The 13,068-nt window shown below is 36.8% G+C and overlaps 1 protein-coding gene across 1 annotated transcript in view; it reads right to left on the bottom strand.

The window, feature by feature from the left end:
• The window catches only part of DIDO1 (death inducer-obliterator 1), a 53,477-nt gene that overhangs the window by 8,873 nt on the left and 31,536 nt on the right, over positions 1 to 13,068 (bottom strand). The window contains exons 8-16 of the mRNA XM_035547992.2: positions 9,256 to 9,709; positions 8,198 to 8,357; positions 7,410 to 7,526; positions 7,076 to 7,183; positions 6,351 to 6,486; positions 5,680 to 6,223; positions 5,002 to 5,155; positions 3,906 to 3,995; positions 3,074 to 3,269 (exon numbers count right to left, since the gene is read on the bottom strand). Of these exons, the coding sequence (XP_035403885.1) occupies positions 3,074 to 3,269; positions 3,906 to 3,995; positions 5,002 to 5,155; positions 5,680 to 6,223; positions 6,351 to 6,486; positions 7,076 to 7,183; positions 7,410 to 7,526; positions 8,198 to 8,357; positions 9,256 to 9,709 (1,959 nt within the window). The remainder of the gene's footprint in view (positions 1 to 3,073; positions 3,270 to 3,905; positions 3,996 to 5,001; positions 5,156 to 5,679; positions 6,224 to 6,350; positions 6,487 to 7,075; positions 7,184 to 7,409; positions 7,527 to 8,197; positions 8,358 to 9,255; positions 9,710 to 13,068) is intronic.

Below are 13,068 nucleotides of genomic sequence, written 5' to 3'. Positions count from 1 at the left end.
TGTAACACTGCCGCACATTAAGGTATGTTTGCTGAATGGGAGTGGCTGGCATCAAAAATCAGTTGTTCTACTTCTGCTGCTTTTCATACTGGTATTGGCTGAGTACTCTAAATAGCTTGAAGAGATTTCATGCCTTCATACTTAAAAACACTTCCAAGTTTAAATTAATACAAAAGATACTGTGGCATGCCCTCTGCTGATACACTTTTAAAAATTAAAATTCTTCTATTTTCAGTATGTATGGTACCTGCTACATTTCCAACACTGACACTAAATCCCTCAATAAGTGATTCTTCCTAATTATGACAATTATGACTGATTATACAAACTTTTTAATTTTTTTTTAAAAGTGCTTTGAGATCTACAGATGAAAGTGCTAAATAGTGTTGTGTGTATGTGAAACAGACAAGTAAATTCACATACAGTAAACTATGAGGGAAAAAAACAATGCAGAACATCCCACAGATACATATCTGGTAATAAATATCTGAGGTGGTTTAAGTGAATAAATGTGAATATCCTTCCATGTTCCTCTATTTTTAAATCACCCATGCCAAAGTTCTGTAGATCTTCTAGGCACTACAGCAGATCACAGGTCCTCAGTTGTGTTCCAAATCCAGTCCATCAGAAAACAGGAGAAATTCATAATTCGTATGCACCTGATGGAGCTGGTTGATACAGCTGGAATATCTTCCAACTAGGATTTCTGGAGTGACGGGTTTATTGTCCTCTCCCTCCTCCCGCCCCCAGTTGTATTTATCAAAGCATCTTACACTGTCATGCTTTTTGAGTACTTGCTAAACTCTATTTGAAGGTACACAAATTTAAGGAGACAGTGACCACTTTTCAAAAAATATTTTTATTGAGTATAAAAAACAGTAAATTCCATCAGATGTCAGTAACAAGTATGGATTACAAGTTTTTTACGCTGCAGTTCTAATACATACAAACACACACACACACAAAAATAGCTTACCTGATTTTTTTTCCCCATATTCTGGACACGGTTTTCAGAATATGAACACAACTTAGCACAGCCATGAGGTAAAGGCTTTCACAGAAGTTTCCAAGAAGAGTGTAGTCTAAGTGGGTCTTCCATTAATCTTTTAGATCGTACAGCCTCTCTACCTTTGGAACTTTGCATCTATTGCTTTAATCCACTTTGTATTTCAATTCGAAAATCTGACTTATAAAATTTGCCTCCACAGACAATGCCTGCAAGTGTTTATACCTGTTTGTTCTGAGCAATTACCTCCAGTTTTGAAAGAACTTTTCCTATTTAAACTCTGTAAAACAAGCCTGACATTCCTGATTTCTATACTAAGTCTGTCTACTTTTGCCAGACCTCCAATTTAAGACAAAAGTTTCATTTGAAGTGCAATCTACACAGAAAAATAAAAGAGAATGTACAAGGACAGCCTATGTTTGCACAAGAATGCAAGTAGGCGAAGATCATTTAAATGCTTCTCTAAAGCAGGTTATATAAAAGCATAGCAAAAGACTGCAGATGTAGCCAATTCAATGGCAAATTCATTCTTATGTGTTACTGTCCAAAAAGGAAGGTATTTCATTTATTCTGGCTGGAAAATCTAGCCCACAGGTTAGGACTCTTTGTCTGCATCCCTGTGCCAAAAGTGTTAACACTTAAGTGTTCTTGTTTCTTGGTTATGAAACAGGAATAACAGTTTTTGCCTACTTTTCAACAATTGAGTAAATTAAAGACTATCAGGTGCTCACATTCAGCTTATAGAGACTACATGATGACTTAAGGTAGCAACAATCCTGCCTTTTTAGCTGTAGCCTGAAAACAATGACGTAGACTGTGCGCTGTTCAGGGATGGGTAAGGCAGACTCACTGTATGAGAAAAATCTTGTCCAAGAACACAAAGCAAGTGCCCTTTGCAATTTCATGTAGGAAAGAAGAGTATTTTCCTAGCATTACATTGCTTGGTGGTGGTGGTTTTTTGTTATCATTTTTTAAGTCATATGCCATTAACATGTGAAAACCTGGCCAGACAGAAGACGCAGCTCTGAGAATGCTTTATTGAGTTTAGTCCTAAACTTGTATTTGGTGAGTAGAGGACAGTCAGCTTCTCAGAAAGGTCAGCTCCTTATATATTTTAATGTGTAATTATTTTGCACTGTTTAGTATTTTGCAAACCATCCTTACAACAATGAAGTATTGCCTTCATTGTAACCTGTAGCTCTTCAGCTCCTCAACCTGTTACTCTATATGAAAAAAACAGATACTTATTTGGAAACTAAGCATATGCACCTCCTCCATCCTCAGATGAAGACGACTTCAAATTTTGTAATATAAAGGTGTTTCATGTCTGAATTCATTCTCATTTCTTCTGTTTCCATGTTCAACGCACAAAGATGAAGCAAATTCAAGCCATACATTACTGCTGATAATTCTAACTAAAAATAGAAGATTGTAATATATACCAACCTATACCACCTATGCAAAAGGAATTTGCCTACTCCCAGGCAAACCAATTTTCTGAAGTCAGTGATTTGGCTGGAACTTGATCCAGGTAACACAGGGTATTTCAGATCCCGTGTACATACATACTGCATGCACAGCATAATACATACCATGAGATAACGACAACGTAGTGAAACCATAAACATTACCTTTGTCTTCAGAGATTTCTCGACTGCTCCGTGGGATAAGAGTCTCCTGCGTGATTTAGGGGACAGCACATGGCTTGTAGGGACCTAAAACTTGGTGGATTTATGGGCTGTTGAAAGTAGGGTTGGTTTATTGTTTTTTTGATGTTTGGTTGTTTGTCTCATTACAGTGGCTGTTCTATGTACTCCATTTTATGGGTAAACAAATCCTCCTAATAGCAGGTATTTATCTTGTTGGAAAGGCTATGTGAGTTTCAGACCATGTCACCTTGAGATGATTGACTTTGCAATTTTTCCCTATATGCATACTTTTAAAATGTTTTTATAAAATTATATTTTTTAATTATGCTTACATTAAACATTCAAAACCAATTGGTCTCTGATTTACTCGTTTTGTAATTTTACCTAGCAGTTAACCTCCCCTAAATTTTGTGCTTACCTGGTCCCTCAAAGGGCAAGAGTTTGGAAGGAATTGGGTCCTTAGAACTCAGTGGGATCAGGTAGAGATCCTTGACATGTCTGTTGTTATTAGCTACAACACCAAAACGACCACGACTGCTAAAATAGGAGTAGAGAGAGATATAGGCAACTTCTTCTTCTTCTGTGGCAGGATGGAAACGAATCAAACACAATTCCTGAAATACAAAAGCAAAGTGGAAAAATTCAACCTGTAACACATCAGCAAATAAAATGGTAAAAATACTCAACTATTTTTTTCAACGCAATACTCAAGCTTTAAGAAAATACTGTCGTTCAATTAGTAATATTAAACCAGAATTAATTTTGTCATCAGAAATACCAACTATTTATGTATCTCGCATCAAGCTATACCTCTTTAGGTTCAGAATATTCAAATAATTATGAAAGAAATGGAAAATTCTTAGTTTCATGATTATATTTGCATACTGTGCTTCATTTTTACTAATTCCAAAGGGGTTTTAATAGTAAAACTTATTACATACACTTACTAATAATTTCCTAGTCTTTTAAAATTGAATTTCTATCTTCAGTAACTGAATAAATAGATTGCTTATATTCAATCATTGAAAAACAATAGGTTATATGAATGTTTAACTACTACACAGGGGAAAGACGATCAGCAGCTCAACAGGCAAACCTGTTTCTTCAATAAATCAAAAATTTCAAAGGAATAAGTGGTCTCAGTAGTTTTCTAAGTATGATCTACATCAATATAAATTAGTAAAAAGGAAATACTATCAAAAGCTGCTGTATATTTCTTCCTGGTTTTGCAAAGGTTTTTAAGTAAATACCTTAGAAAGTGAAGATTTGAGTTTGCCAACATAATCCCAGACTGTCTTCGGTGAGATCCTCCCACCAATATGAATCGTGTCTGGTAAATCCTAAACAAGAAGTATTACATGGTAGTATAAGAAAAGGAAAGAGGCTACAGTTTTGAAGCAGCGCAGATTGCCCCATCCCAGTAGCTTAGGCAATAATGCAGTATTATATTTTAGTAAACTTGCACATATACATTCCTAATTTCAGACAGACTATTTCCAAAATGCAAGGCGTTCATTATGGCCTGTTACTGGAAGGCTGGCAGTACACACAAAGCAGAAAAGGCACTGCCTGACGAAAATAGCAGTGGAAGGTCAAATACTTTTGTATGCCTATCAGCTGCTTTTATTTATTAGCTTTGCTTTTACAGGGAAGCTGTTATATGTAGTATAGGTTTTATCCACACTTTCAATTTATCTGAAATTTTTGCACCCATATGAATTCTAGTTAGCTTCCTGTCATGATGACAGTGAAACCCATTTTAGCAAAAGCAACAAGAGAGCCACCAACCCTCCTAATAAAAGACCTAAACCACATGCCTGAAACCTCCAGTCACAACAAATGCACTTCTTCAGAGAAATGAAATAACAGCTTAGTTGTTTCATCACAAGCTGTCATACAACCCAATTAGCTGAATGCACACCCTCCCAAAATATCATGCAACTGCTTTTAAAGTTAATAAAAGGATGATATTTTTAATAAAAGGCCGAACTTTTCTAACAGATCACATCAGTGATTGATCTGTTTGTGAGCAGAACAAGGCATCTATTTTAAAACACTGGCTCTAAAACTTTTCTTCAAAAACTGATCTTGAAATAAAGCTATTATTCTATGTTAGATACCAACATATATATAAACATATTCAAAGACATGAGAATTCTTCATAAATTTGTGAGGAATTTTTAAGAGGCTTCCCCCCCCCCCCCCCTCAGGCTACTGTTCCTATTACTAAAGGGATGCAATCTTCCACTGTTACGTTTCCAATATAACAACATACACAGTGACCCCAGCCTTTCTAACAACAGGAACTGCAATATATTCTAAACGCATAAACATGTCAGTGCTAACCTCACTAAGATAATCAAAGCACCCGGAGACAGGATATGCTTTAGTGACAAATTTGGCCACACTCTGCATATTAATAAATCCTTTCCAAATGGTGTTGAGGCGAGAGAGGAAGAGAGAAGTATCGCTGTCTTGAGGTGAGCGGGGCTCTGCAACACTGCAAAACAAATCCAAAAGAGAAAAGTTACAGCCCACAGTAAGAGTGCTTCCTTCTTTTTCTTTTCTTCCCTCCTCCTATTGATCAATTACTTTATTTTAAACAAGTAAATAACAGAATCCCTAGTAAATGCTTTGTTAATGTTTTCCACTTTCATTCAATACAGGATGAAAGTCTGGAGTACCTTTAAACCAACTCTCACAAACACTTACTACATTCGAATGTACATACAGATTTAAGTCAAATACCTTGTAAGTTTTATTTATCTGTTAAAACACATTGACTAATTTTTGCTGTCAATACATACTGATGCCCAGAAAATTTTAAAATTTTTTTAAACCAACTAGAGAAGGCAAACAAGGAGATGATGAATTAAAAATTTAACGTTCAGGTTATCGGATTCGAAGTTCAACATGCCTTTTGATTATTGGTGGTGGGGGGTAAGAAGCAGAGGGGGACAAACAAACTTTGAACATAACGAGACTAAAGATTCAGTGGCTTAGCTTACTATTAAATATACGCACCTGATATTGGGTGACTGATGAACAGCTAAGTATCTTGGATCTGGTGAGGACGATGGTTTTGTTAATATTGATTTGGGGACAGTCATAACTGTTTTTGACATTTCCTGCTTTGTTTCCCCTGTTGAAACTTTATCAGATGCAGTACCAGAACGTAGGGCTGTCGTCATCGTACCAGAGGAGCTGCTCATTGCTGTTCTAGGGTCTCTACCAGAAACTGTTACAGTTGTGACAACTCCACCAGTGCAAGAGGCAGGAAAAGTCGAAGGTTCTTCAGATGAAGAATCTGTGTTGTTATGGCCTTGAGTTGTAGGAATATAAGTTCTTTCTAAGCTTGACTGGGAAACTGCTTCTGCTGCAGGTCCAACTTCAGTTTCCTCTGTGTTTTCAGATACTGCCTCTTTGTCAGGCTCTGATGATGATGATGGTGCAGAACTTTCATATTTTGGCTGAACTTCTGGTTTAGATTTTGACTCTGCTTTTTTAACAGAAGCCACTAACTTTGACTTCTTCGGTGGCAGCTCATCTTCAGACGCTGAAATCTGACCTACAAATTAAATTTAAAGTGTTTTTGACTACTATATAACAATGACAAGGTTCGAAGAGAAAAACAAGTAAGCAAACAATGCTCTTAACATTTTTTTTACTTCACACAAGGTCAACACTGTAGATACCTGTACAGATTTTGCAGTTCAGGTCAAAAAGATGGGCTCGATGTTGATTTGTTGTATCCTTCAACATACTGCTAAAAACATCTAGAGAAGGAGCGCTATTTACATTTTGTACAGTTCGGGTTGACTCTTGCTGCTCCTAGAAGTGAACAAACACAGAAAACATTCTGGTTGATTGCTAATTTCAATCGTAAAAAATACTTTTGAAACCGTTAATTTCAGTTCTTTAAAAAGATACTAAAGGCTGTGCAGAACTACTGCTCTGAGCAGCACTTATAAAAAGATGGAATTTTGAAATATTCTTCCCCTTTTGTCATTTGTTTAAGAATATCATGTCAGAGTTCTCAAATACTACTTGTCCTCATTTCATTTCATTTCATGCAATTCTGAAGTAGATACTACCATATTAAATGTTTCATGAGAATACAGAATTGTAATACTGATTACAGGTTTTTTTTGGGAAAACAATTGTTTTAAGATTTTGCTGTAAGCTGAGACAAAGGTCTGAAAAACATCATCTGATATTTTAGAAGTGCATGCAATATACGCCCAATATTATTACGTTGTTGCATTCCTTCAAACCAAAAGGAAAATGCTCATAGCACACCTACTAGGTAATATTCTTACAGTTTGTTGAAACAACCTGCATTTCTGATACAAAATTTGAGGCTCTAGTTAACATTTATTCCCCTTGACACCTTCATGCTAAAGCAATAGCTAATACTTACATCAGAATCAGACACTGGGGGAGAATCTTCCATATTTACATCTGGCACGTGTTCCCGTTTTACAGCTGTTTTCTTGATCTCGTGTGATTTGTTTCTTGACTCTAACATCTGAGAGAAACAAAAACACTTTAGTAAGAAGTCTGTGTATTGATTTTATAATTTTATTTTGTATTTTCTTATCAATTGGCTAGTGGAAGAGAAAAAGCCTACTGAAACTGGACGTTATTCATATTTCGTTAGGAAGAAAATATCTTAATGTAATATGGGTGGTAAAGGCTGGTGAAGTTACTGCCAGTTCATATCTAAGGACATACTGGAAAATTGTATTGCTTACCGCTTTGGCTGGTTTCTCTTTCCATACAGACAGTTCTTTAGATAAAAGTTCTTCCGGTTTCATTCTCACTAGTTTTGACAGTGAGATTTCCTCACGAAGAACACGATGAAAAAGTCCCTAAAAACAAAACACACTTTGTTGCCATGCTGAATAGAATCTGCTCAGGTAACTAACACGATTTGCAGTGTTGAACTGTCAAAACCCTTTCAGGTTTCTTAATTCCCTATTAAAAATGCCAGCTAATCTTAAGAAAACTTAGGAAGGTGCAGCAACCAGAAAATAATGATGGAGTAATCATGAGGTATGAATTTTCCTCATTACCATAGAATATACTGTCAATTCAACTGAACAGGAATTTCAAGAGATGAACTGCCACTCCTGTTTCATAGCTATAGTAGAAATTTAAAAAAAGAAAGTGTTCTCTAGTCACTATTTCCATCTGCACCAGCTTCTTTTTCCTTTAAAAGATAAATTATCATGTGCACAAGTAGTATCCTATATAAACTACAGAACGTCACAGAAGAAAAACAAAGTTGTTTTTTTTCTAAGAATGCCATTCAGTAAACAAATATTTCACTACAAAGGCCAATCTTAATAAATACATGCGATCCAACTGAACTTCCATTCCAACTGGATTATTTAAGATTTAAATGGCTTTAAAACAATTTTTATAGCATAATTCATAAGCCTCTCTCTTGAAACTCTACATATTGAGGATTGATTTTGATGTATTATTAAAAAAAACAGACTATATTTCAGTATGTTTACTGTTTAAGTAAATTCCAAACCTGATTTTTTGGGTCCTTGAGATTGAACATGATGCTACGGTATTTACTCTTGTATCGGTTGTCCGTAACTTGAAACAAATTAAACATCTCCTTTTCAATATTGAGTGCTACTTTCCCTACTTCACTCTCTGTCATGACCAGATCATCACTATCATTGACTCTGTTAAAAACAAGAAAGGGTATGCGCATTTATGTTAGGCACGAATCTTCAGGCAGCATTCATAAAAACTAACTTTTCAGATGAAGGAGCTAACCTAGGCTTGTATTCACTCAGTGAGGACTCCCTTAAAACACATTTCAAAGCCAAAGTCTATCTCAGGACCTCAAAACATGAACTATGGCAACCTTTTGTTACTGTCTACAGAAGACCAAGGAACACAGCCTTAATGAACTGAAGTCAGCCCTTACAAATATTCCTGCTCATGACACTGTAATTATTTTTTTTTTTTGTCATGAGCTACTGAGGGAGCTAAAACACTCGAGTTTTAATCTTAGACCCTCCACTGTGAACAGTATTTCGATTTCAGAGACACTACCAGAGCACAGTGGCCTAAGTCCTGACAGCTGACAAGAGCTTTAATATTTGTGGGACAATGTTTCAGCTTTTTTTTTTTTTTTTTTTTTTAAAAAGTAGTACAATTGTTAACTTTGGGAGAAGGAACCTCTGCCTCAGCAAGCCCTTCCAACCTTTCACTGTGATATTCCCTACACTACACTTCGTACAACCTCTACATCTCCAAACACTACCATTGCCAGATATCAGCTTCAGGTCACCTGCACTATAAACGTCTCTATGCTGTGATTTAGTTCTTCAACTTTAATTGTCTCTCACTACAAATGGGATAGTGACTTTTTTTAAGGCTTTTTCACATGCCCAATTATTTGACATCAGATTTTTTATTTTTAATAAAGCTGTAATGCTAAAAATACTTGTAGTAATTTCTAGCATAAATTAAATTCCTTAGTATCACTTAGCAAGAAAGAAACAAAACTCTGCAGCCTAACCCTTTACTTCTACTTGTAGCTTCCTATATAAAATAAGTATTATGAATTCCCACCTCTTCCATAAAATTTCTTTTAGGGACCGACGAATATTTTGTCGAATCTGCGAGTTGGGCTGTGACTGGATAGGGCTAGCTTGTGTTTTCGCTTGACTACTTCCAGATGCAGTAGAAATGGAAGACGGCGAAGGCCTTTTGAGTCCTCCAGCCAAACTGGATGCAGCTGGTTTTTTGGAACCCGACGAGTCATGTGAAAAAGCTGAATGTTTTGAAGGAACGCCGCCTGTTGAAGGCCATGGTTTCTTGGGAATTACACCTTTGAAACTCCCAGCAGGTTTAAGTGGCTGCTTAATTAGTGATGTGCTAGAGAAGGATGGGGACTTCTTTGTAGGAAAATTTTTAGTGAGGGAAGATGTGTGCTTCTCCGCCATAGATGCTGAAGCAATAGCTTTCTTTGATGCCCCTATAAACTCTGTTGCTTTATCTTCATTTCTCTTCTCTTCCTTTTGAGCTGTTAAAACAAAGAAGAAAATGCAATATTAAATACTTAACATTATAACTTCCTGTTTATGAAGACCAGTTGTCAATCTATAAGGAAGTCTGTGAAATGACACCTCTGGAGAACTACCAAGTATAAAATTTAAGCCATTTATTTTTAAAGCCTTTTTAAAAGCAATTTTAAAAAACGTGCAGAGGTTGACTTCTTTTTTTTTTTTTTTTTTTTAGAAGAAATTTGCCTTTGATCCTTCACAGAGCACTTCTCCGAGACTGTCTGAAGAGTTTGAAAGAGTTGCATTTTGGTTGTAAAGGTAGAAAATCTTACTCACAAGCTATGCAATAAATTGAAAAAAAAGACACCACCTTCAAAGATTCCTGAGTTGGACTTCATGATTAAGCTTCAAAAAAATCCCACTTTCACAAGTCTTTTTTTTTTAAAAAAAAAAAAGTAACAGAACCCATATCTTGCGTTTAATTAGATCTTCTATCAGATCTTCTCATTTACTTCCTAGCTAAACTCTAGATTTAATACTATAATAATATTTAATAATATTAAAACCATTGCTCAGACTGTGGCCATTTAATTCCCACCAACTATTCCGTTCACAATATCCAAAACTACCATTTAATATTTTTTCTAACATCAATACATAGACAGATACACAACGCACAAGAAAATTTACAAATTACAAGTGAAGGCTCCATATATTGAAGTTATAATTGCACAGGACTTTAAAAACAAGCATTTCTTTAGGTTGTACTTCACCTGTCCACATTTTGGCACTGACAGGAACAATTCAGCGTAACATAATAAGCCAAAAAACACCCTCCACTCAGCAAACAAGATCTGCTCCACTTCAGTTTACCAGAAACATCATTTACAGGAGATCAGAGTTACAGTGGGCTACCACTAACACGTTTATTGTGACATCACAAACAAGGGTTTCTAGGGAAACCACCAAGAAACAACTCCTGAAATAAAGCTGTTTTGATTAGAAAAGCCAAAGTTACTTCCCCAAAAGTCCTTTTTCTCCTCACAAATCTGCATTTGACTATTGACCAGTTAGTGATTTTTTTTTTTTTTTAATTATTATCTGATGTTTTCAGCTAGCAAGGTTTTGTAATCAGAAGAATTAGTCCCACAGCCCTAGCTACAGAGAGCTATGTGCTTTCCTGGGAAGGATGCAGAAATTTAACTTCGGTTAATTTCACCGAGAACCAAATGGACCCTCTTGGTCTTCCATATCTGCTACAGTGAGAGCAGACGTTATCAGGAAGGGTCTAACAACCAATTTTCCTCAGACTTGAGGGGGACAAAGGTAGGGAGCACTCCTCTGAAGCCCAGTTCAAGAAATCCTATAACAGCATACAGTTTGAATAGAAATACACCTCAGAAAGGGGAAGATTTGGATTGCCTAAGAAACGTAATGCAACTACTCATTTCTGAGTGAAACAGCCTTCCGACCTTTGCCTGTAGTTAAATTCTGTTAGACCCTGAATATCTGTAGGCACATCCAGCAGAAAGCAAGCTTGTAACGAGCTGCACTACACTGCCTCTTACTGCTAGCATGTTTCACCACCAATACACAAACTGGTGATTAAGATGTACCATAAAACCAATGCTATACCTGAGTTTTCGTAAGGCTAGATATAGAGGTTATAGAGGTGGGTGCTAAACATCGTCTGGAACACAAAGCGAAGAAGCAGAAGATCCAGAAGCGCTATATATGTGGATCCACTATGGGTGGATGACTTGCTGAAGTTTTCTGAGTGAAAACTATCTGAAGTGTAAGATGAAACATACTATATTAAATCACTTCAAAGAACGTGAAAATCTTACTATAGATTAAACTTCCTGTTCTCTCACTATTCCCCTACTTTTCCCTAGGGACTAGCCTCAGTTACTGACAGAAACTGAACACAAACCCAGGGGGATGTTGAGCTGGACTCACAATGACTTCTTTTCTGTTCTTATTATCTCCCAAAGCCTACCCCACTAACATTACACTATCTGTCAGGAGGCACTGAGCTATCCCAGGAAGGATAACAGGGATCAGAAACTATCACTGACATTTTCACTTTGGTCAAGTTAGGCACCTGGAACTTAATATACTGAGGTAAAAAGCTGAACTACTTTGAATTAACAGTCTTGAAAAGAGAAAAGATGAATATCCAAAATGTGTGTATGATAAGGTTGTGAGAATTTCTCTACTTCTGGTTCCTGGTTTATCTTCTGCACAGACTTGTCTCTTCAGTCAGGCAGGACAGAAGCACACCTCTGTCTCACTACGGAACGGCAGGACAGCACAGCTCGGGGTTCAAAATGACCACAGTACAATTCGGTCCTCGGTGCTAAGATATTTAGTTCTTTTGGGTTGCAGCATAAGTACAAAACATGAAATACTAAGCTTACATTCCATACTTATAGTTTTATGATTTGTTCAAATTAGTTGACAAGTACACTGACAGAACTAAGAACAGCAGTCAAGATGTTGTGTATATAAAAAAAATCCATGACCCAAACAACCTTCCTGTGTTCCAACGGCTATATCATAGTAAAACTATGTACATGTAAAATAAATAAACGGTACTAGTGCAAAGGCAGATTGAAGTTCCCAGGGTTGATAGGCAGCAGCATCAGTACGGATTCAAGAAGAAAGATGCACAAGCATCCTTTATTTTGCAAGTTCACATCATGGCTATTTTGAAGTGTTTCCACAGTAGAGCACGTAACTATGCTTCTTTAACCAACAGAAAATGTGCAAATATTTCAGCCTTATGGAAGCCTAATAGTCTCACAAACTAAAATACTACCTTATAACAATTAGAACTGTCTACCTGACTGTACTTGATGGCAGGGATTCTGCGTGTAGCAAAAGATACCTTCACTACATAGGCCATTTGGTGCTTCAGAAAATCTGTGAAGTACTTTCTCAAATTTGCAGGACACCTCACTACATTTGAAGGATAGTGAAGTATAGTGAAGTGGTGTGTGTATTTTGACAAAGTATCAAAAGGTACTAACATCCTACATACGCTAACAAGCTTTGACAGACGTAGATGAACCTCATCTTAGAAAAAAAAAAAGAACCCTCATATCCCATTTTGACTATGACAAAACTGATCTGCCCTGTCAGATTTTTTGGTTTACTGACAGGATTAGTTTTGCCAGACAATCCAGGTGCACCAACTCACGCTGTCCTTGCACAGGTCTTGTATCCAACACACAGGAGGGCAGAAGCACGCAGCCGAACATGGGGAAGGAGCAGGACTGCCTCTTCTGGGGGCAGCTCACCAGTCCATTGACTCAGCTGCCAGGTGAGCACGCCCCCAGCTTGCACCATCTTCTGATGGGTGCTATGGCAAGTGCGT

The sequence above is a fragment of the Cygnus atratus genome, chromosome 16 (genome assembly GCF_013377495.2).
Source record: "Cygnus atratus isolate AKBS03 ecotype Queensland, Australia chromosome 16, CAtr_DNAZoo_HiC_assembly, whole genome shotgun sequence".
Taxonomy (NCBI): Eukaryota; Metazoa; Chordata; class Aves; order Anseriformes; family Anatidae; genus Cygnus; species Cygnus atratus.
The sequence above is the reverse complement of the archived record's forward strand: the minus strand, read 5'-3'. Positions and strand labels throughout refer to the sequence as shown.